At 37.8% G+C, this 25,710-nt stretch overlaps 1 protein-coding gene across 7 annotated transcripts in view; it reads right to left on the minus strand.

Moving 5' to 3' along the window:
* RPRD2 (regulation of nuclear pre-mRNA domain containing 2) overlaps positions 1–25,710 on the minus strand; it is a 96,525-nt gene that overhangs the window by 17,351 nt on the left and 53,464 nt on the right. For 4 of the 7 annotated variants that reach the window (XM_078451465.2, XM_060622554.3, XM_060622561.3 and 1 more), the window contains exons 3-7: positions 15,929–16,029; positions 14,990–15,067; positions 13,409–13,461; positions 12,676–12,802; positions 10,193–10,368 (exon numbers count right to left, since the gene is read on the minus strand). In XM_078451465.2, coding sequence (XP_078307591.1) covers positions 10,193–10,368; positions 12,676–12,802; positions 13,409–13,461; positions 14,990–15,067; positions 15,929–16,029 — 535 coding nt within the window. The remainder of the gene's footprint in view (positions 1–10,192; positions 10,369–12,675; positions 12,803–13,408; positions 13,462–14,989; positions 15,068–15,928; positions 16,030–25,710) is intronic. The other 3 variants (XM_060622557.3, XM_060622562.3, XM_060622560.3) reach the window with 1 other exon arrangement.

Consider the following 25,710-nt stretch of genomic DNA (forward strand, 5'->3'; position numbering starts at 1 on the left):
CTCCCCCCCCTTTTTTTTTTAAAAAAAGAAATGGAACAGAAAAGAATGCTAGAGTTGAGCTTTTGCTTCTGGATATACCTGAGTAGCCTGCAGTGGAGCAGCGCTCCCACCAAGAACAACTAGGACAGCCAGACAGACACATGCATGTGCACACACACATTTCAGTGTGCTGGAGAGTGCTGAGAACACCAAACCTTAAGTGACGAACCCCATCGCATGAATCTGTGAGAAAAGTAAGCTGGCGTTCTGCAGCTGCTTTTCTCTCAGGGTTCCGCTGATTTTGGCGAACCAGGAAAGAATTTGAGAACTCAGGTGAAAGGACAAGGCAGAGGGCCACTATTAAATATGAAGAAAAAAAGCAGAACTTTTAACAGTCTTGTTGATTTGTACACCTAAAAATTAGAGACTTGAAAGGCCAAGATTCTGGTGAAAGAGAAGGGACAGAAATGGCTCAACAATATGCTGTTTTTTCCCCATTAAGATATTTGCTAAATTCTGAAGAAGAGGGAATTAAGAAGCCAAACAGAAAACTTTGAAAAGAGTAGTTTAACACAATCTCATGGTGGTGAGGAGACAAGGATTAGAGTTCAAATCCTGCAACAGAGGAGGGGCCCTAGTGATAATGTCAGCCTCTTAGTGGGGAAACTCTACGTCTGAGAAGCTGGGAAGAACCAGAAGATCACAAAGTTGTGCTCAAACTGCAATTCAGCCCAAGTCAGTTCAGTTTCAGACTGGATTAATATGATCAGTTCTCACAATACCCACCTAGTGAAGGACAGGGTTTATCCTCTCTGGAGAAAGAAAAGTCATCTAGAGACTATAAATACTTTCATATACAATGTTAGCACTCAACACAAAATTAGCCAGCATGCCAAGACATAGGACTAAATGACCTAAAAGAAAAAAGATACTAGAAACAGACTCATAACAGGTGAAGCCAATATTGGAATTATCTGACCAAAACCAAATAGTTGTTTCACATGTTTGAGAAAATAGAGATAAATCCCATCTTGAACACTTTAGTCCAAAATCCGTTAGCTGTAGCTAAAGAGAGAGACTGGGTAGCCTAAAGTAAGATAATGGAGGCAAAATGGGAGAAGAGTACGTGTGCATGGCAGGAAGGCACTGCTTGGGATGCTGAGGCCCAGCCAAGACACAGAGAAAGCTTTGGGCTCAAAGAGGTGGATGAGGAGGGATAGATGTGCTGGAAATCTGGCTACACACAGGGATGGATCAAGTGAGTGATTATGTTGAAAATAAGGGGGATAAGGTTTTGTATTGTTAGAAAAAACAATTATAGGGGCACCTCGGTGGCTCAGTCGGTTAAGCATCCGACTTCAGCTCAGGTCATGATCTCATGGCTTGTGACCATGAGCCCGTGTTTGGGTCTGTGCTGACAGCTTAGAGCCTGGAGCCTGTTTCAGATTCTGTGTCTGCCCCTCTCTCTCCCCCTCCCATGCTCCTACTCTGTCTCTCAAAAATAAATAAACATGAAAAAAAAAAAAAAAAAACCAGAAAGAAAGAAAAAGAAAAAGCAATTACAAATGGGGAAAGGGAGAACACTAGAATGAATCCTGTGGTGTTGGATTGGGATTGGAGAGAGCAATGTGAATTCATGGTTTCCGATATATATAGGCAGATACAGAAATTACATACAAACATTGATTTCCCACCTCTGTAGGAAATGGTCTGGAAGCTGTGATATCCCAACATCAATGAGTACACCTAGTACTCAGATCTTGGTTTCTAAATAGTTTTTCATGAAAAGGAATGCAGGCTCCTTGGTAAATGACTGATTCCAGGGCCTGGCAGAAAATGCAAGATAGGGTGGAACACCTCATTCCAAAAGTAATGAAATGCTCAAAAAAATGATAGGGACATGTAAAAGAACACAGAAAGCAGCCTGAAAGGAGCTCCCACTGGCCAAATCTGGTACAATTTGAACATCACAATAATTATTGGTAGTAATGAATTAAAACATTGAATAAATAAGAGTCTAATAGTCCATAATGACTAAATACATGAATAAATTGAAGGTTTAATGATGAATAAGATATTTATTACATAGTTTCAAAATACCTCCCCATAAAACACTAATTATTACTTTCCCAGGGTTGTGGTAATAAAGTACCACAAATTAGATGGCTTAAAACAACAGAAATTTATTGTCTCCTAATTCTGGTGGGTAGAAGTCCAAAATCAAGCTGTCTGCAGGGCTATCCTTCCTTCGAGACTGGCCAGAATCCTTCCTTACCTTTTCCTTGCTTCTGGTGGTAGCCATCCACCCTTGATGCCCCTTGGCTTGCAGCTGCATCACTACAGTTATCTGTTTTGGTTGTCATATGATGTTCTCTGTGTGTTGTCTGTATCCAAATTTCCTTCTTATAAGGACGCAAGTTATATTGCATTAAGGCCCACCCTAATGACCTCAACTTAATTTGGTTATATCTGCAAAGACCCTATTTCTTTCTTTTTTAAAATTTTTTTCAATGTTTATTTATTTTTGAGAGAGAGAAAGACAGAGCGCAAGCAGGGGAGGGGCAGAAAGAGAAGGAGACACAGAATCTGAAGCAGGCTCCAGGCTCTGAGCTGTCAGCACAGAGCCCGACGTGGGGCTCGAACTCACAGAAGGCAAGATCATGACCTGAGCCAAAGTCGGACGCTCAACCGACTGAGCTACTCAGGCGCCCCTAAAGACCCTACTTCTAAGTAAGGTCACATTCATGTATACTAGGAATTAGGGCTTCAACATCTTTTTGGAGTACACAATTCAATCCATAGCAATTACCAAGTGAAAACTTTTCAATGGACAAGCTGGAAGACACTACATTAACAAGATATCAAAAGAAATATAACAGGTAGTGCAAGACATCAAACTTGTGTGATGAGAAGAATACAATCAATTATGTGATATTCCTATTAAAGATGAGTAACATAAACCTGATCACACACAAAAAAATCACATAAATCCCAACGGGGAAAAATGAACTATTGGGACCTCATCAAAATAAAAAGCATCTGCACAGCGAAAACAATCAGCGAAACTAAAAGGCAACTGATGGAATGGGAGAAGATATTTGCAAATGACATATCAGATAAAGGGTTAGTATCCAAAATCTATATAGAACTTATCAAACTCAACACCCAAAGAACAAATAATCCAGTGAAGAAAATGGGCAAAAGACACTGAATAGACACTTCTCCAAAGAAGACATCCATTTGGCTAACAGACATATGAAAATATGTTCAACATCACTCATTATCAGGGAAATACACATTAAAATGACAATGAGATACCACCTCACACGTGTCAGAATGGCTAACATGAACAACTCAGGCAACAACAGATGTTGGCGAGGATGCAGAGAAAGAGGATCTCTTTTGCACTGCTGGTGGGAATGCAAACTGGTGCAGCCACTCTGGAAAACAGTATGGAGGTTCCTCAAAAAGGTAAAAATAGAACTACTCTACGACCCAGCAATTGCACTACTAGGTATTTATCCAAGGGATACAGGTGTCCTATTTTGAAGGGGCACATGCACCCCAATGTTTATAGCAGCACTATCGACAACAGCCCAAGTGTGGAAAGAGCCCAAATGTCTATCAATGGATGAATGGATAAAGAAGATGTGGTATATATATATACAATGGAGTATTACTCAGCAATCAAAAAGAATGAAATCTTGCCATTTGCAACTATGTGGATGGAACTGGAGGGTATTATGTTAAGTGAAATTAGTCAGAGAAAGACAAATATCATATGACTTCACTCATATGTGGAATTTAAGATTCAAAACAGATGAACGTAAGGGAAGGGAAGCAAAAATAATATAAAAACAAGGAGGGGGACAAAACATAAGACAAATACAGAGAACAAACTGAGGGTTCCTGGAGGGGTTGTGGGTAGGGGGATGGGCTAAATGGTTAAGGGGCATTGAGGAAGACACTTGTTGGGATAAGGACTGGGTGTTACACATAGGGGATGAATCACTGGATTCTACTCCTGAAATCATTATTGCACTCTATGCTAATTAACTTGGATGTAAATTAAAAATCAATCAATCAATCTCAACTGGGGTACACTGTACAAAATATTTTGACTTATAATCTTCAAACATATTTAGAACATGAAAACCAAGGAAAAGAGAAAGGAATTGTTTTAGATCAAAGGAAAATAAAAATGCAATAAATGCAATATTATTCTGGACAGGATCTTTTGCCATAAAAACTGGTCATCTGAATAGGGTTTAAGTATTATATAATAATGGTATGTCAATGTATCAATTAATTTCCTGATTAAATGGCTCTACTTTACAGTTATAAAGGAGAATACAATTGTCTGGCAGGAAAACACAAATGAAAATATTTGGGGGTGATGGGACGCCACCAACTTAGTTTCAAATGATTCTCGAAAAAAAATGTCTTCATAATGTACTTAAGATGTTTACAAGTACGAGAATGTTTCAAAATTTTAAACAGAATGAAAAACTGAAAGATAAAGATGAAGAAAAAAGATCAGCAGAATTTTACCAGAAAATCAAATTCTCTCTAAAAAGAAATGGGGGGGGGGGGGCAGTGATGATGGGAGGAAAAAAAAATCAAATGGTGATTCTAGAACTGAACAAGTCAACTAAATAAAACTAATAGATGGGTTTAACAACAGATAAGATTCAACAGAAGAGAATTAATGAATTAGAAGACTGGTTAATAGAAAATATCTAAAAGGAAGCACTAAAGAGAAAAAGGATGGAAAATACAGAAAGGAACATAAAAAAACACTTGGAACACAGAAAGGAACATAAAAAAGCTCAGTGATGAGATCTAATATACATGTTAATAGAGCTCCAGAAGGAGAGGAGAGAGAACAGAATAGAAACAATACTTGAGCAGATAACAGTCTAGAATTTCCTAAAGTCTGTGAAAAACATCAAGCAGTTTGCTATAGGGGTGTGACCCTCCAGAATCATATGTTGAAGTCCTAACCCTATACACCTCCACATGTGACATTATGTTAAAGTCTTTATAGAGGTAATTAAATTAAAATGAGGTCATTAGCATGGGCCCCAATCCTTATAGAAAGAGGAAATCTGGACACAGACACATACTCAGAAAAGACCATGTGGGGGCGCCTGAGTGGCGCAGTCGGTTAAGCGTCCGACTTCAGCCAGGTCACGATCTCGCGGTCTGTGAGTTCGAGCCCCGCGTCAGGCTCTGGGCTGATGGCTCGGAGCCTGGAGCCTGTTTCCGATTCTGTGTCTCCCTCTCTCTCTGCCCCTCCCCCGTTCATGCTCTGTCTCTCTCTGTCCCAAAAAAAAAAAAAATAAAAAAAAACGTTGAAAAAAAAAAAAAATTAAAAAAAAAAAAAAGAAAAAAAAAAAAAGAAAAGACCATGTGAAGAGATACCGGGAGAAAATGGCCATCTGAGCTGTGCTGACAGCTCAGAGCCTGAAGCCTGTGTTGGATTCTGTGCCTCCCTCTCTCTGACCCTCTTCCACTCATGCTGTCTCTTAAAAAATAAACATTAAAAAAGAAAAAAAAAAGTATAAACTATATAAAATATATGTAAGTAAAATAGATAACAGCACAAAGGCCTGGGGGGAAGGGAACCCTACTATTTTAAGGGTCTTACATTAAGTATGAAACAATAGGATATTAATTTAAGATAATTAAGTTTAAGGAAATGTTAGGAACGTATATTGAATCCCTAGAGCAAACACTGAGAGAGTGAGAGGAAGATAGGGAGGAGAGAGGGAAGGAGGGAGAGAAAAATAAAGAAAAGAGAGAAAGTAAAAGAGATAAACTTAACCTTAAAAATCTCTGAGTAGGGGTGCCTGGGTGGCTCAGTTGGTTAAGTGTCCAACTGCGGCTCAGGTCATGATCTCATGGCTCGATCCTGCATCTGGCTCTATGCTGATAGCTCAGAGCCTAGAGCCTGCTTCAGATTCTGTGTCTCCCTCTCTGTCTGCCCCTCCCCTGTTCACATTCTCTCTCTCAAAAATAAATATTAAAAAAAAAACTTTTTAATTTTTTTGAGTAAAAAAAAAGGTGTAACAAGGAAACAAAGGACAGACAACACAAAAAGAAAGTATCAAGATGGTAGACTTAAATTGAAGCATATCAATAAATGCAATAAACACTCCAATTAAGAGACAAAGATTATTAGATTGGATTAAAAACAACAGTAAAACAAAAACAAGATCTAACTGTACACTGTTTTATTTTTTGGGGGGGCGCCTGGGTGGCTCAGTCGGTTGAGTGTCCGACTTTAGCTCAGGCCATGATCTCGCGGTTCTTGAGTTCGAGCCCTGCGTCGGGCTCTGTACTGACAGCTCAGAGCCTGGAGCTTGTTTCGGATTCTGTGTCTCCCTCTCTCTCTGCCCCTCCCCTGCTCACATTCTGTCTCTCTCTCTCTCTCAAAAATAAATAAAGATTAAAAAAATTTTTTTTTAATACAAAGGTATAAACCAATAATTAGATACCTGGGAAAACATTTCTACAAATTTTTAGAAGACAGAAAGAGAATAGAAGAGTAAGAAAGAAGTGATGACTCAGGGGGAGAGAAAAATGAGGTCAGGAGCACGCAGAGGGAGAAAGGAGCTGATCTGACTTGCAGAATCCCCGAGCAGCTTTTATGTAGGAAATGATGAGTACAGAAGGGTAGAATGAGTAGTGGGGTTGAAATCAGGATAATTAATTAAGAGTGTGACCCCCCAGAGCCTCAGTACTACCTCCCTCGCAATCTCCATAGTCAGCAGCCAAGGCACTAGGCCTTGGGCAAAAACAATTCCAACCTTCTGACACTTAGGGCAACTCTTGCCCCAAGTTAACAGTCAACTCTTCACCTTCAGACTTTACTAGTTAAACCCATGAGTAAATAATCCCTATCTATGTAGAGAAAGCCTCTCAATTTTTTCATACCTCATTTTTTTAAAGTTCACTTACTTATTTTGAGAAGAAAGAGAGAGCATGAGCAGGAGAGGGGTAGAAAGAAGGAGAAAGAAGATCTCAAGCAGGCTCTGCACTGTCAGCATAAAGCCCATTGAGGGGCTCGATCTCACGAACTGTGAGATCATGACCTGAGCTGAAACCAAGAGTCGGATGCTTAACCAACTGGGCCACCCAGGAGCCCCTTTAATACCTCATTCTTAAATATAAGTAGACAGAGATATTATCTGATTTTTGATAAAAGCTAAGATTGTAAAAGAGAAAGGCCAAGATAGCTAGAGAGGAAACACCTTAAGATCTTCCAGAAAGCAGAACAAAAAGATCAAGGTTGAGAAAACATGAGAACATAGAAGAGAAAGAAATTATCCCACAAATGAAGAACACCAATCTTTAGACTGAAAGAACCCTTCAAACAACCCATAATGAATGAAAAACAAAACCTCATATATATATAAATCATTGTAAATGTTTCAGGACACTATGGATGGAGTCCCTGAAAGCTTCCAGACAGGAAAAAATAGTCCCCTACAAAGGGTCTTGCAAAGACTTCATACCACCCAAACTAATAATGTGAAAACAGAATAAAGGCATTTTGAGATCTAAGGACTCAGAAAAATTTATCTCTCACAAGCCTCCTTTTAGGGAAATGAACTGAGAATGTGCTCCACCAAAACAGGACAGAAAACCAAAAAGAAAGATATGGAGGGACGCTTGGGTGGCTTAGTTGGTTAAGTATCCGACTTCGGCTCAGGTGATGATCTCACAGTTCATGATCTCACAGTTCGTGAGTTCAAGCCCTGCGTCAGGCTCTGTGCTGACAGCTGGGAGCCTGGAGCCTGCTTCAGATTCTGTGTCTCCCTCTGTCTCTGTCCCTCCCCTGCTTGTGCTCTCACTCTCTCTCAAAAATAAATAAACATTCAAAAAAAAAAGATGACATGGAATCTGTAAAATAAAGTGCTAAATATATAATCTATATATTATAAATCTATAATATAAAGTGCTAAAATATAAGCGTATCAGTTAAAGAGTAGTCCTAGCATGACATCTAGCCACTTAAAACTGGAGCAGGAGAACAGAAGTTCAGGTAGGGAAGTTTCTGGAGGAAAATGTGAATTGAGAATATTTGATGAGATAGAGAATTTAGAGAAAGACAGAAAAAAAGGCTATGAGAAGGCAAACAATGCAAAAAAAAAAAAATCCTAGGAAAAAATTAAAAATCTCTAATATAACCATAGCTACCACAAGACCTTAATGGTGAACAATGTTTACACAGTTGTACTGTTAAGCTTTGTTTGTATTAATTTTCAGCCCTTAGAGCAAGGAAGTAACAATTATGATTACAGATTGAAATGTAAATATTACCAATGTTGACAGTGTAAAACTAAAGTTTACCGAAGTTGGAAAACTGAAGGGAGGGATGAAAACTAATGGGAAAGGAGAGGGAATAATTACTGCATTTTCAAAGTTGAGACTCTAGAGTTAGTGGTCAAAAACATTAAATATAGTACTACCATTTATGAAGGTAATCAACAGACTTAAAAGAGTTCTATACTAAAATCAACCACTCAGGCAACAACAGATGTTGGCGAGGATGCAGAGAAAGAGGATCTCTTTTGCACTGCTGCTGGGAATGCAAACTGGTGCAGCCACTCTGGAGAACAGTATGGAGGTTCCTCAAAAAATTAAAAACAGAACTACCCTATGACCCAGCAATTGCACTACTATGTATTTATCCAAGAGATACAGGTGTGCTGTTTTGAAGGGGTACATGCACCCCAATGTTTACAGCAGCGCTATGGACAATAGCCCAAGTGTGGAAAGAGCCCAAATGTCCATCAATGGATGAATGGATAAAGAAGATGTGGTATATATATATACACAATGGAGTATTAACTCGGCAATCATAAAGAATGAAATCTTTCTAAAAAAATTTTTTTTTAAAATGTGTATTTATTTTTGAGAGAGACAGAGACAGAATGTGAGTGGGTTAGGGGCAGAGAGAGAGGGAGACACAGAATCTGAAGCAGGCTCCAGGCTCTGTGCTGACAGCTCAGAACTCGAACTCACAAGCTGTGAGATCATGACCTGAGCCGAAGTCGGACACTCAACCGACTGAGCCATCCAGGCGCCCCATACTCGGCAATCACAAAGAATGAAATCTTGCCATTGCCAACTACAAGGATGGAACTAGAGGGTATGATGCTAAGCGAAATCAGTCAGTCAGAGAAAGACAAATATCATATGACTTCACTCGTATGTGGAATTTAAGATTCAAAACAGATGAACATAAGGGAAGGGAAGCAAAAATTATATCAACAAGGGAGGGGGACAAAACATAAGAGACTCATAAATATGGAGAACAAACAGGGTTGCTGGAGGGGTTGTGGGTGGGTGGATGGGCTAAATGGGTAAGGGGCATTAAGGAAGACATTTGTTGGGATGAGCACTGGGTGTTACACATAGGGGATGAATCACTGGAATCTACTCCTGAAATCATTATTGTACTCTATGCTAACTGACTGGGATGTAAATTAAAAAATAAAAATAAATAAAAAATAAAAAAATTAAATATAAGGGTTCTATAATGTTGGGAGAAGGAGGAAGGGGCATATAAGTGAAAGCCTCATTTGTCATACCAAGAAGTTAACAGGTATTTCTTAAATAGGATAACTCAAGAAAGAACAATATAGGCATATTATTCAGAAATATGAAGGTAAATGTCAAAGAAAATTAGCTAAATGAGATAAAAGGGATTGCTTCTAGTAAGTGGGACTGGTGGGATCTACTCTACTGTATGCTTTTATAACCATATATATCAATTAAAACTATTTAAAAAAAATAAGTATAAAACAGATAGGTTCTTTCAGAGGTCACTAGTAACAGAATGTCTCCATCCAGTTTTGTGGTGAAACAAGAAAGTGTATATACTTCTGCCCAATTCTATATCCTGAAACAGTAGCTTGGCACATGCCCTTTGAAATGCTAAAACATAAGGCTTCATAGCAAAGCTCAATGGTCAGGGTATCTGTGAACTTTAGTGTCAGAAAGAACCAGGTCTTAATTTAGACGCTTCCACTTGCTGGCTCTATCACTTTGCACAAGGGTCACTCTTCTTCTTTAAAAGTAACTTCTTCATCCATGAACTGGAGGAAATAATGTTTACCCCTGGAGTTAGAGAACCCTTATAGTTAACAGTCACTGATTTATAGTAAGCAATTGATACATGTTAGGTTTAATTATTACTTACATTGGCCACCACTTTTACTTCTTTGTACTGTGCTTCATAGAAAATTCCAGCATTTTCCAGTGCTTCTGTTAATGAGGGCCCATTTTTCACCTGCTTATCTAAACCATTCACAAATTCCTCGAGCTTGGAACTTGCCTCTTCAAATTCTTTGGAGAACTTCTTTCCCCCTGTCTTATCTAAAATAACAGAGGAAGTATTCGTTTCAGGATAAAACAGAAAACGTAAAAAAATGTAATCTTTTGAAGAAAACCCCTCTTTACATAACTTGTGAACCTCTTCTTGCCGTGTTAGTATGTAATATTCTCAGTCTCAGTTTCACTTAAGGTGAAGCTTCTCCAAATCACAAAACCCACAAAACATATTATTAAAACAATTCATGTGAACCTGCTAGAGTGCAGCCAAGAGTGTATCATGAAGGCTCCTGTAATTAAGGTGAAAAAAAGAAAGTTCAGCTAAAAGGAAGTGTGTTGACTGTTTTTCTTCGAAAATTGGATGCTGAGCTGCTAATTACGAGTATCAGGATGAGGCTCGATTCTGTTCACTTAGATTCACTATGGAATGTGAGAAAATGGGAGGTTCAGAAAAGTAAAGATGAAGACTGAAGATATATCACAGTAAAAATTCTTCCTTCCTACCTGAAGATCCCTGATAATTTGTTATCAGCAGACTACAAATCACGAATTGTTTTTTCAATAATAGTGATAGTACAAAATGTTACTTACTCTCCTAACTATCCCCATCTTTCCCAGTGACTACCAGAACATGGCTTCAGATGTGGGTACAAATTTTGACTTTGCTTTTTATCAGCTGTATAACTTGTGCAAGTTATAATCAGTGTTCAGTTATAACCTGAAGCCTCAGATTTCTCGTGTACAAAATGGAAGTTTTTAATATGCTTCTGGGTTGTTGTGAGTATTAAATTAGATAACAATTGTTAGATTTAAAGTATGGTGCAAAGGGGTGCCTGTGTGGCTCAGTCAGTTAAGAGTCCACCTTCAGCTCACATCACAATCTCATGGTTAGTTAGTGAGTTCGAGCCCCATGTTGGGCTCTGGGCTGACAGCTCAGAGCCTGAAGCCTGCTTCGGATTCTGTGTCTCCCTCTCCCTCCACCCCTCCCCCACTTGTGCTCGGTCTCTCAAAACTAAATAAATGTTAAAAAAAAAAAAAAGTTTTTAAAGTATGGTGCAAGAACAAAACAGGTGCCAAAATGAATAGTTGGCAGCCATTTACTCATGATTTCAAAAATATTTATCAAATGCCTATTATGTAGCAGGCATTACTCTAGGTACTAGGATACTGCATGAACAAATAAGGATAATTTCTACCTTCACGAGATTTACATTCTAACACTTTTTTTTTTTAAGTTTATTTATTTTGAGAGAGAGAGAAAGTGTGAGTCTGGGAAGGGGCAGAGAGAGAGGGAGAAAGAGAAAATCCCAAGCAGGCTCCGTGCTGTCAGCTCAGAGCCTGATGTGGGGGTTTGAACTCACGAACCATGAGATCATGACCTGAACCAAACTCAGACACTTAACTGACTGAGCCACCCACGCAATCCTCTAGTACATTATTAATTTATTATTTATAATTTACAACCCAAGGAAAAGAGACCAACTAACTAGATGTTATGGGGCATTACACTGACCTTACTAAAGAACATACCCAGGGGTACCTGGGTGGTTCAGTCAACTGAGCATCTGACTCTTGAGTTTGGCTCAGGTCACGATCCCAAGGTTGTAGGATCAAATCCCGTGTCGGGCTCTGTGCTGAATGTGGAGCCTGCTCAAAATTCTCTCCCTCCCTGGGGTGCCTGGGTGGCTCAGTCGGTTAAGTGTTCGACTTCAGCTCAGGTCATGATCTAATAGTCCGTGAGTTCAAGCCCCTCGTCGGACTCTGTGCTGTCAGTTCAGAGCCTGGAGCCTGCTTCGGATTCTGTGTCTTCCTCTCTCTCTGCCCTTCCCCCACTCATTCTATGTCTCTATCGAAAAATGAATAAACGTTAAAAAAGAAAAATTAAGAAGATTCTCTCCCTCCTTCCCTCTGTCCCTCTCCCCAGCTCATGCTCGCTCTCTGGAATAGATAAACTTTAAAAAATAAAAAATAAATAAAGAACATACCCAAGCCACATTATCACACATGTGAAATACATTTGTCTATATATAACCTAACACAGCAAGAAAGCACTAGAAGTAAGGAGAGGGAAAGAATTGTTTTATGATTTTTTTTAGATTTCTTTTTTCCCCTGCTTTATTGAGATACAATTAAAATATAACACTGGGTAAGTGTAAGGTATGCAATGTCAAAGACAGGACTTTACTTATGAAATTCATATGCATGAAATCACTACCTGGAAAACCAGAAGTGCCACAACTGGTCTCCAAAATCTAAGGTTCTCTTTAGGGGAGAAGCCAGTCTGATCATTGAAAAATTACAGACCTGGGAACAAAATCTGAGGTATTCTATTTAAAAAGATGTAAGTATTACCTTTTAAACACTTCAGAGTTTCTGTGCTGCACACATCCACCCTCATAGTCGACAGCTGTTTTTCCTTCAACTCTATCTGATCCTCTGAGCGCTTGTACAGTAACAGCTCTTCAATGAGGGCCTGGGACTGAACACAGACCAGAATCATATTCATTTATGAAATCATTCATTTACTCTATCTATTCCCATTAACATAAAACATGTCTAAAACCTAACAAAACCAAGAGGAAAGAGGCTCTTTGCACTTCCTCATAATCAGAGATATTAATACCAATTTTCATAACAAAACTGTATTTTTAGTTGTATAACTTTACAAGATCCTATCCTTGATTATTCAAAGCTAATTGATGCATACAAAGTTAAGGCTAAGACAAAGGTCCATTTATATCTTCCTTAAATTTTAATGAGATACACATAGTGTTATGTTAACTCTAAGCAAGTTCTAATTTAGTAGTACTTCACCAAAGGATGAACCCCTTGTAGGGGGCCTCGGCTGGTAATAGAACCTGGCTGGTCATAGATATTCTGGAAGAAGGTTAATTTTTCCATTAAGGCAACATATAAAACTCTATGTAATATAATCCCAATCTAGATTGCTTCAGAACAGTTGAAACTTGTTTAAAATATAACTGATGTACAACTGAATAAAAATAAATTTTACTGGACCATATAGGGAACTATAACAAAATGGGTGAATAAAGCTTTGGCATGTTAAATGCATTCTTTAACTTACTCGAAATTCGGCAACTATCTTAGACTTGAGAGCAGCTTTTGGATTCGTGGATGCTGTTGAATTAAATAAAAGGTCATTAAGAATACAGACACAAAAAGTTGACAAATAGTGAGGAAGTTTTTCAGGTCTATAATTAAGGGTGTATTTATGAACATATATCAAATATGCACATTTAAGTAATAATATAATTCCTAGAATAAGTATTTCTGTAATATTTCATATTCCTTGAATATTCATATTCCTCAGATATGAAATTTCAACACTTCCACGCATGGCCAATATAAAAATGTACTCTTTATTTATTTAATTTAAAAATGTTTATTTTTGAGAGAATGAACACAAGCAGGGGAGGGGGGGATGAGGGGCGGGGGGGCAGAGGATCCAAAGCAGGCTCTGTGTTGACAGCAGCAAGCTCGGTGCAGGGCTTGAACTCATGAACCGCGAGATCATGACCTGAGCTGAAGTCAGACACTCAACCCACTCAGCCACCCAGGCGCCCCTAAAAATATACTATTTAGGTACATCTAACCTACTTACCTCCAACAGACCCTTTAAATCACAAAGTCCTAGAATTATGGATTTGGAGATTCTGAGATACATGAAGTACCTTGTTTCCTAGTCTAAGAGGATCTCAGTACCTCAAATTAAGAGTGTTCAGGAGCAGGACATCCAATTAATCCTGAGCACTGGCTGAAGAAAATTGCTTACAAACATCAACTCTATTCCTACGATTTAAGCTTTGGATTTCTTTTTCTGCTGACTCAATTCACAGCAAAAACAGGCAGGGAGAGTTCTAAGCACATTACCGCTGTGGTTCAACTTGGGCTGAAATGATGACTCTTGCTCTTCCTAAGCATGCAACTTATGAGCAAAAGGATGTCAGGACTCCCTTAATCATGATGAATATCATATACTTGCTGGAGTGAAACCATCCCAAGTGTCTTGTTTTACCTCCCAATTCTTACTGTCTTCTACCTCGTTCCCTCCACACCAAGTCCTTCTCAATATTCCTCAGTTTGGCCCACAGCAGCCTATCACATGCAGAATTCCACTCCCTTGATCTCATGCTGGGTAAACATGATAAACATAGCAGGAGCTCCTGTTAGAGAGTGGGCTTCTGGCCAGGATTTGAGGCCCATGTCTAATCTGGTAGAGTGTCCCCAAATCTGAAGGATTTCATGGCTCCCACATAAATGCTTCTTAATGCCTAGTCTCCTCTTCAGCTCTGTTGTTTAATGCCAGCTGCCTCTACCTTCATATATCTTTCAGTCTGAGAGTTAGCCTGGGCACTATCAAGCATTTTTCTTCTTTCACTCCCCCAACTACTCTTGAATCTTCACTCATTTAAACCCTTTTTCTGCATTTCCTTTGTTTAAAAGTAGGGGTTTTTTTTGTTTTTGTTTTTTTAAAGAAGTAACTCCATGATGGCTTGTTTAATATAAGTCACTGGGTCACTCTCCCAGGCCTGGAAAACACAGGCTTCCCCATGGTTTATGCCAGGTACGATGTCAAATGGTCTACATTTTCTTCTGCTCCAAAAAGAGGAGGTAATTTTATATTAGTTGAGATTTTGTTCCTTACTTTGTGATTTCTTCCACTGCTTATTCGGTTGTTTGTTCAGATTTTCTTTCAGCTGCTTCTGAGTTTTGAAAGTGGTACCTGGAAAACATTTCAGTTTTTGCAATCTGGCATTATGGGAAGCTGTTCTGTCTGTCCACTTCAGTGTCAAAGTTGTAGCATTGAAAAAAGGCAATCCGAGACTGTGTGTTGTTTCTTTCTTTCTTTTCCTTTCATTTTTATAAAAAAAATAAAAACACCCACCAGATCTAAGAAGCTGTCAAATAAACATGATTTCTATCATCAATAAAGTCACTGATTTTTGAGAAGAATAGGGCAGGAAGCTTAAAAATACTAGTTACCACATTCAAATGAAGAATTTAACAGCTTCTTAGAAGATGCTATTTTTAAAGCAAATTTCTAATCAAATAATGTCAAGGTGTCAGATATCACCAACTTCCATTTAATGACTCAAGTAAATACACCTAATACATCAGAAGTAAGTAACTTCATAAAAATAAATACACAATTTATTGCACATCTAAACCAAAACAGAGACTAAAGAATGCTTAATATATATGCTTAGTATCAAATAGCTTACTGGAAACTGAAACCCCATAAAAAAAAATCCTCCAACAGTAAATGGACAGGGCAGTAATTGTTAAAACACGAACAGTTAAAAATGCTCAAAGTAAAGTAAGTGTAGGAAAATAATCAGCCATCATCACGTAATATGCATGACTTTCTCTAGTCAATACAAACAAAATCCAACCCTCCCCAAACCAATTCTATTTAAATTTTAATTCAAACAGATTTTTGTAAGTATTTAATTTTAAATAAATAGGGCCCAATTCAAAACTTTATTTTTCATTGTTATGCAACAGGCCTACATCTATAAAATATATTTAATTTTAAAGACTCAATGATTTTTTTTTTTTTTTTTAGGAGAGAAAATACACTTACTCAAAGCTTCTCTCAGTGCCATTATCATTTCTTCTGGGTACACATTTCTATCTTCCCAGATTTTGAAGATTCGTTCTATAGACTTAGAGACAGATGGATCCCTGAGAAGAAAAAGTGACACAGACATATAAAAATGTGAATTTATATCTCAAACTAGAAATCTGAAACAAAATTATTTTCCAAATGTCTTCTGATGTTTAAGATATTTTTTTTTTTTTTTCAGGGTGCCTGGGTGGCTCAGTCAGTTGAGTGTCTGACTCTTGACTTCAGCTCGGGTTGATTCCAGGGTTGTGGGATCAAGCCCTACGTTCAGCTCCACACTGAGCATGGAGCCTATTTAAGATATTTTCTCTCTCTCTCTCTCTCCCTCCCCCCCGCTGCCCCCTCCCCTGCTCGCATGCTCTCTTCCTAAATAAATAAATAAATATTTTTCCCTACAGTGTCTAGTAAGCTAAAATCTTCACTCTTTTGCCAAAACATAAGAGACTCTTAAAAACTGAGAACAAACTGAGGGTTGATGGGGGGTGGGAGGGAGGGGAGGGTGAGTAATGGGTTCTGAGGAGGGCACCTGTTGCAATGAGCACTGGGTGTTGTATGGAAACCAATTTGACAATAAATTTCATATTTAAAAAAAATCTTTACTCTTAAAAATTTTTCATTTTCATTTAAATTTTTAAAAATTGAAGTACAGTTGACACATTAAGATCATAAACATTCTTATTTAACACTTTTTATCAATGACGTTTATGAGGTTATGGACAGTGCACTAAGCCTTCTGACGGATATGAAGTTATGAGGGCTGGTCCACGTGCTCACTGATGCAACTGGCATTCCAAAAGAGCAGGTGAATTTAATAAAATGAAATCTAATATAGAAGCATCTGGCCCCCAAACCAACTATACTAGTACAGAATGAGAGTACAGTGTTTGGCAATGCTATAAAGTGTGCTTTTTCTTAAAGGTATAGTTGGAAATAATCATGAATCAATCATGTACTGTAACAAGTTTTTCAGAAGGCTATCCCCTAATACTGTAAGAAAACATATCTAGAATGAGGGAGGGGAGGGTTATCACTTTCCTGTTTGCTTTACAGATGGGAGTTCTGCATCAGCTGGTCATCATACTTTAAGGAGGAATATTGTTAAAGTAGAAGTATTTGATTACTAGGAAGCAAAAATTAAATAATTATCAGGAAGCAAAAATTAAAATCATGTCTTACCTGAAACTGTAGAAGAAAAACAATGCAAAAGAAACAAACCAAAACAAAACAAAAAGACAAAATGGGAACTTAATCTCTTCCCAGGTGAATCCACCAACCCATATGGAGACTGAAGATAAAAAACTGAGTGATACCGGTTTTATGGCTCCTTTCAAGCAGGAGACTCTTTAAATCTGTAACATCATGTATCACAAAAGACTTTTTAACCAAATAACAGCATGTATAGGAAAGAGAAAATTGTATTAAACTTCTACAGATATTTTCTACGGATTTATGAACCAAGGCACTCTATTCTCATTTCTTGTTTTTTATGCTGATAATCTTCCTCTCATATACATTTATATATATATATATTTTTTTATATATATATTACATATAATAGTATATATAGTATTTACACAGTAATATTATAGTAGTATATAGTATATATAAGTATGTTATATTTTATAACCACTATAATATAAATACTATATATAATATATACACATTATACTATACATATTATGTGTATACATAACACTGAAATAATTATGGGAAAGTATAAAGAAAAACTTGACTGATTTTCACCAAATGGAGATTTACAGTCTACCAACTTCAGTATTCTACCTTTAAGTCTTTTTTTCCAATATGGATGCTACTATTGTATATGAAACCAATTTTATATTATGTATGTGTGTGTCCATAACTGTATTCTATTCTTTTCATTTAATGAAACAAGCATTTCCCAATGTTCCAATCAATTCCTTATAAAAATTACTTTTAAATTTTTTATGTTTATTTATTTTTGAGAGAAAAAGAGAGAGAGACAGAGTGTGAGCAGGAGAGGGGCAGAGATAGAGGAAGACACAGAATCTGTAGCAGGTTCCAGGCTCTGAGCTGTCAGCACTGAGCCCAACGCAAGGATCGAACCGAACCCATGGACCGTGAGATCATAACCTGAGATGAAGTTGGACACTCAACCGATTGAGCCACCCTTGCATCCCTAAAAATTACTTTTATAATGACAATACTCTATCATCCAAAATTTATCACCTGCCTACTGTTACGTATACTTAGGGTTATTTCTAGATTTGTTACTTTAATTAATACTGCAATAAGTATTTTTTGATCCAAGTCTTTCTCCTTAATAATGCCAAAATGTTTTTTTCTAAGAGGGTTATACTCCAACCACCAGTGTAAACATACTGTTCACCAAACTTCTGCAGCAATGGTTGGTCTCACTTCAATTTGTATTCCTAATCCCAATTTAACCATTTTACCCTCTTAAAAAATTTTTACTCTCAAAAATGTCATTATACTTAGAATCACCCCAGACCTAAAAAATTTTCAAGATTTTGCCACATTTTCTTCATCTATCTTTTCTTTGTTACAGTATTTTTTCCTTTTCATTTTTTTACACTGAAGATTTATTTTTTAGTTTATTTATTTTTGAGAGAGAGCAAGCAAATACAAGCGGGGGAGGGGCAGAGAGAGGAAAGAGTGAGACACAATCCAAAGCAAGCTCCAGGCTCTGAGCTGACAGCACAGAGCCCAATGTGGGGCTCGAATCCATGAACTGTGAAATCATGACCTGAGCTGAAGTTGGATGCTTAACCAACTGAGCCACCCACATGCCCCAAACTGAAGGCTTATTTATTTATTTTTTATTTTAGAGAAAGAGAGAGAGCATGCATGAGCGGGAGAGAGGGGAAGAGGGAGAGAGAGAATCTTAAGCAGGCTCCACGCTCAGCATGGAGCCAGATGCAGGGCTCGATGTAACTAACCGTGAGATCGTGACCTGAGCTGAAATCAAGAGTCACAGAGGCTTAATTGAGCCACCCAAGCACCCCAAGATTTTATTTTTAAGTAATCTCTACACCCAATGTTGGGCTTGAACTTGTAACCCCAAGATCAAGAGTCACATGCTCCACCAACTAAGCCAGGCAGGTGCCACTTTGTTGCACTACAGTAAAACTTTGGTTTGTGAGCACAGTTCGTTCTAGAAACATGCTTGTAAACCAAAGCACTCGTATATCAAAGTGAATTTCAAGAACCATCGGGTCAGTTGTGATCATGTGACATTCGGCATCATATACTATTCATATTGCGAGACATCACTCATTTATCAAGTTAAAATTTGTTAGAAATGTTTGCTCACTTTGAGGAACAGTCACAATACAAGTTACATTCAAGGTTTTACTGTATTTTATTTTTTTTAATTTTTTTTAATGTTTATTTATTTTTGAGACAGAGAGAGACAGAGTATGAATGGGGGAGGGTCAGAGAGAGAGGGAGACACAGAATCTGAAGCAGGCTCCAGGCTCTGAGCTGTCAGCACAGAGCCCGACGTGGGGCTCGAACTCACGGACCATGAGATCATGACCTGAGCCGAAGTCGGACACTTAACCGACTGAGCCACCCAGGTGCCCCAAGGTTTTACTGTATTTTAAAGCAAATCCCAGTTATCATGTCATTTTGCCCCTACTCTAAAAAAATTCTAACAGTTGGTTATACAACAACAGTGTTACTATCATGCCTAATAAAATTAACAATAATTCACTGGCACCATCTTCATTTGTTCTACAATCAAATTTCCTTGAATGTTTAAAAAATGTCCACTTATGGTTGGTTTGTTTGAATTGGGATTCAAAGAAGGTCAACACATTGCATTTGGTTATGTCTCTTAAATCTTTTTTATTTTATTTATTTATTTATTTATTTATTTTTTAACGTTTATTTATTTTTGAGACAGAGAGAGACAGAGCATGAATGGGGGAAGGTCAGAGAGAGGGAGACAGAATTGAAACAGGCTCTGGGCTGTCAGCACAGGGGCCCGACGCGGGGCTTGAACTCACGGACCATGAGATCGTGACCTGAGCTGAAGTCGGCGCTCAACCGACTGAGCCACCCAGGCGCCCCTCTTAAATCTTTTTTAATCTAGAGCAATTAGATTACATTGTTCTCAGTATTTTTCCCATGCCATTTACTAATGCTAAAGTTGAGGGGTCAGCTCTCCAGCAGAACATTCCACACTCTAGCTTTATTTATTTGCTTCTGTTGGTGTCATTTAACTTGTTCCACTGCCTGAATTTCTTCTAGATGAAAATTATTTGCATTACATACATGCTTAAATTTGGGAGAGTGAATACTTAACTAATGATACTATATACTCTATACTGTATCCTATCAGGACATACACAAATGTCTGGATACCCCACCTTTAATAACACTAAAACTGATCAATGGAATGAGGTAATATTTTCTCTTGTGAACTGTGCCTATCTGATCACTAGCATTTTAGTGTTTATCTAAGGATTAAGTTTTATATATAAAATATTAATTATTTTGCCAACATTACAAATACCTTTGCCCATTCTGCACTTTAAAAAAAATTTTTTTAATGTTTATTTATTTATTTATTATTATTATTTTTTAATGTTTATTTGTTTTTGAGACAGAGAGAGACAGAGCATGAACGGGGGAAGGTCAGAGAGAGGGAGACACAGAATCTGAAACAGGCTCCAGGCTCTGAGCTGTCAGCACAGAGCCCGACGTGGGGCTCAAACTCACGGACCGCGAGATCATGACCTGAGCTGAAGTCGGCCGCCTAACTGACTGAGCCACCCAGGCGCCCCTAGATTTTATTTTTTAAGGGCCACCTGGGTGGCTCGGTCGGCTGAGTGGCCCAACTCTGGATTTCAGCTCAGCTCATGATACCAGGGCTGTGGGATCAAGTCCCGCATGGGGCTCTGTGCTGAGCATGGAGCCTGCTTGGGATTCATATTCTCTCTCTCTCTCTCTCTCTCTCTCTCTCTCTCTCTCCCTCTCTCTCTCTCATCTTCTGCCCCTCCCCACTTTCTCTCTCTCTCTCTAAAGAAAATTAAAAATTAACAACAACAAAAAACTTTCTAAAAGATTTTATTTTTAAAGTAATCTCTATACCTGACATAGGGCTTGAACTTAACCCTGAGACCAAGAGTCCCATGCTCCACCAACTGAGCCAGCAGGTATCTCTAGGTTTCTTCATTTGTAAAAGTGATTTTTAATAATTTGTTGGCTCTAAAATTCCTAAATTTGTTCATTATTTATACAAACACAGAACTCTCAAACTTCTACAATTCAACCATCCCTCTCTCATATTTAGGAATTCTGTGAAAATAAAACCGAAACAAAACCCAGAATGGCAGTTTTATTTACCTTGTTATTCTAGGCCTCTATTTTAGCCATTACTGATCACAATCTCAATTTCTACAGAATGTACAATTATTACCACATACAACACAAGAAATTAATTATAAACTGTGTTGTTTGACTTATAAGTAACAAACAACAAGCTGACCTTATAGAATTGCTAAGATATCCAACAGATGCTTCCTTTGCTAGCACCCCCCATTTCTGACTTTAAAACAGCGAAGTATTGGCAAATTATTTCAAAGCATAAAGTTGATGAAGAGTACAGAAGGATGGGGTGCCTAGGTGGCTCAGTCAGTTGGGTTTCAGATTCTTGGTTTCGGCTCAGGTCATGGTCTTGCGATTTTGTGGATTCAGGCCCTATGTGGGGCTCTGCACTGGCAGTGTGGAGACTGCCTGGAGTTGTCTCTCTCTTCCGCTCTCTCTCTGCCCCTCCCCCACTCACGTTCTTTCAGAATAAATACACTTAAAAAAAAAGAAAAAGAGTACAGGAGGAGGTGCCCAGGAATCACAGTCAAAATAAACAGAGCTAAACAGCACAATCTTGTACCTCACTCAGGGGAGTATTTTTGATCAATATCTTATTTCTGGGATTTCATGTGTCAGGTGCTTAGTGAATATTTGCTAACTGACTGAATGGAAGACTAAATAATAAGTCAACTTAAGGAAATAATCAGTATTTAATCAAAAACCTTGGAGTTTAGAAATTAGATGAAGATAGATTTTACCTCTAAAATCTTTTTTACTTTTTATCTTATCTTTTTTATTTGCCTATAACAAATATTTTCCCTAGTGTGTCACTTGTCATTAATTTTATAGTGTCTTATATAATGCAGAACTCTAATGCTGATGTAATTAAATTCATAAATATTTTATTATCAGTTCTTTGTGTCTTTATAAGAGCTTTTTAACCATTAGAATCATAAAAGTAGATTTGTTTCTAACATTTTTCTAATTATAAATTTTTTTTAATGTTTATTTATTTTTGAGAGAGAGAGAGAGAGAGAGAAGAGAGTGGGAGCAAGTAGGGGAGGGGCAGCAAGAGAGGGGGAAAGAGGATCTATAGCAGAGAGCCTATGGTGGGGCTCAAACTCATGAACTGTGGGATCATGACCTAAATTCAAGTCAGATGCTTAACCAACTGAGCCACCCAGGTGCCCATATTTCTAACATTTTAAAAGTTTTGTTTTATACACTAAGGCAATTTATTTGGAATATATTTGTGTGTAAGGTATAGAAAAACATTTAATATTTAATTTTATTTTTTCTGCACGGAAAGCCTACGTTCCAAACTCACTTATTGAAGAGTTCATTTTTCCCCCAATGATCTGTAATGCACTTCTACTATTACAACTTCTCCCACACATGTATAGTTCCATTTCTGGGCTTTCTGTTTTGTTCCTTAAATCTATCCTTACACTGATACTACATTCATTTATAATTACTATAGTCAAATAATAAATCTTGATGTTTCGTAAGTTAAGTCCTACTCACTGCTAACCAACAGTCTTGGCTACTTCTAGACATTGACTCTTCTTTTTTTTTTTTTTTTTAAAAATTTTTTTTTTTCAACGTTTTATTTATTTTTGGGACAGAGAGAGACAGAGCATGAACGGGGGAGGGGCAGAGAGAGAGGGAGACACAGAATCGGAAACAGGCTCCAGGCTCCGAGCCGTCAGCACAGAGCCTGACGCGGGGCTCGAACTCACGGACCGCGAGATCGTGACCTGGCTGAAGTCGGACGCTTAACCGACTGCGCCACCCAGGCGCCCCTAGACATTGACTCTTCTATATGAACTTTAGAATCAGCATAACAAGTTTCTTTAAATGTCCTATTGGGATTTTTATTAAAGTGTACTATACTTACATGCTATTACCTTTTGTAACAGTTTATAATTTTCTCCAGAGAAGTCTTAACACCCTTTTATTCTAGATACCAAATATGGCTTTATAACTTTTGTTACTGTTATGAATGTTTTTCTATATTTTTTGGTTGGTTATTTCTGACATATTGAAATAACCTATTGATTCCTAGATGTTGATTTGTACCCAGCAACCCTGCTAAATCCTTTTTAGCCCTTGGATTTCCTATGAAGCTAATGGCAAAGTCTCCATATATCTTTTTACAGTTTTATGATCCCATTGGTTACATTCTATAATTCTTTAACAACTACAAATTAGATTTACAAAGTAAGTATAAAGCAAATACCATGGGAACCTGGGTGGGTGGCTCAGTCAATTAGGCTTCTTACTCTTGATTTCGGCTCAGGTCATGATCTCAAGAGTTCTTGGGTTTGAGCCCCATGTGGGGCTCTGTGCTGATAGTGCAGAGCCTGGTTTGGATTCTCTGTCTTCTTCTCTCTTATCTCTCCCCTGCTTGCACTCTCTCTTTTAACAACAAATTACAAATTGCAATGCAAGCATGATAACATATAAATTGTTTTCATTTTATCAAGCCTATAATACTTACTATTCAATTATTTCACCATTTTTCTTCATCTACATTACTGAAAATATTTTTCACAGCGTATGGTGAAATCATTAGTGCCTTCACCTGATGCAAAAATTATGTATATATTAAAGCCATATTTAATCTGTTCTCATTAGCTTCTGATAAAGTAGTATCATCTCATGCCAAAATATGCAATCACCAAAAAAAACAAAAACAAAAAACCCCACACCAAAAAAAAACACACCAAAAAATGCAATCACAAACACATTAACACAGCTACTGAAAATGAGTTACAGAACTGCTATAAAATATTCATACAGGGGCATGGCCAATTTTCTTAAAAAAATTTTTTTTAACATTTATTTTTGAGAGACAGAGACAGAGCACGAGACGGGTAGAAGCAGAGAGAGAGAGAGAGAGAGAGGGAGACACAATCTGAAGCAGGCTCCAGGCTCCAAGCTGCCAGCACAGAGCCCGATGTGGGACTCAAACCCATGAACCACGAGATCATAACCTGGATTGAAGCTGGACACTTAACTGACCGAGCCACCCAGGCACCCCACCAATTTTCTTAATGTTAGGTGCTGACTTCCTTAATGATTTCCTTATATTTCTTCTGTGGGACGGCTTGATAGAATCCATTTTATTAATACCAACAAATAGTTGTTTCATACCCCATGTGTAAGCCAAAAGGGCATGCTCATAGGTCTGACCATTCTTGGAGTTACTTTCTTCAAATTCACCAAACACCAGCAGCAACAATCAGGACAGCACAGCCTGAGATGTACCTGTAATCGTGTTTTCTATAAAGTCTGTGTCCTGGAGCATACTGAGGGTCACATAAGACTTGCTGTCTTTAATTTTCACAGGGAGGTATCAATGGTGATGCCATGGTCACATTCAGCTTTCAATTTATCGAAGATCCAGGAGTACTTGAAGGAGCCCATTCCCATAAAAGCAGCTGCTTTCTCTTATTTTTCATCCCATCACATTTGTGATCAAGTGGCCAGCAGTGGCAGACTTGTTTTCCAACAACAACCAGTGTTGATATAAATCCTCTCCTTTACCATTCTGGCTTGGCTTTAGCGGTGGTTTTCATGACACTTGTGTTCGGGTGGCAAACCCATTGCAAAACAGGGGGATGTTCTTATGGAAAGATTTCTGACTGCTGATCGAATTTATTCGGTGGTTATAGGATTATTAAGTCCTCAATTTTTTCTTTGAGCCATTTTAGTTACTTGTATTTTTGATGAACTTAACCATACTGTCTAAATTTCCAAATTCACTGGAATAAAGCCGTTCCTATTATTCTTTTATGGTCTGGAACATCTGTAATCATACCCACCTTCTACATTCTTTTTTCAAAGTTTTATTTATTTAAGTATTTACTCTACACCCCACATGGGGCTCAAACTCATGACCCCAAGATCAAGAGTCATATGCTCAAGCGACTGAGCCACCCAGGTGCCCCAAGAACAGAGCCACCCAGGTGTCCCCAATTTCCTATCTTAAAGTAGTTTTGTATCATTTATTATCAGTATTCTCATCTGCAAAATGAAGATAATACTTTTTGCCTCTAATTATATTATATAATTGGTTTGAGAGTCAAAGAATAACAAACATGGAAAGGAATGTGTTAAATTATATACTAATGTAAAAATATTTTTAAAAGAAGGGTCACAACAGTGATTTGGTAACATTAATTTGTTAATAATAATCACAGGAGTAATCGTTATTGTCAACCTCAACATCACAGCAGCAACTAACACTTATTAAGTGTTCATTATATGCCAGTGGCTTTTCTAAGCACTCTCTCTATATAATATTAACTCATTTAGTTCCCACACTCTATGGGGTGGGTACTATTATTGGCAGATTTATACAGATAAGAATATACAGATAAAAAAACTGATGCTAATTTATTTTTTTTATGGGTTTGATG

The sequence above is a fragment of the Panthera onca genome, chromosome C1, assembly GCF_046562875.1.
Source record: "Panthera onca isolate mPanOnc1 chromosome C1, mPanOnc1 haplotype 2, whole genome shotgun sequence".
NCBI classification, from domain to species: domain Eukaryota; kingdom Metazoa; phylum Chordata; class Mammalia; order Carnivora; family Felidae; genus Panthera; species Panthera onca.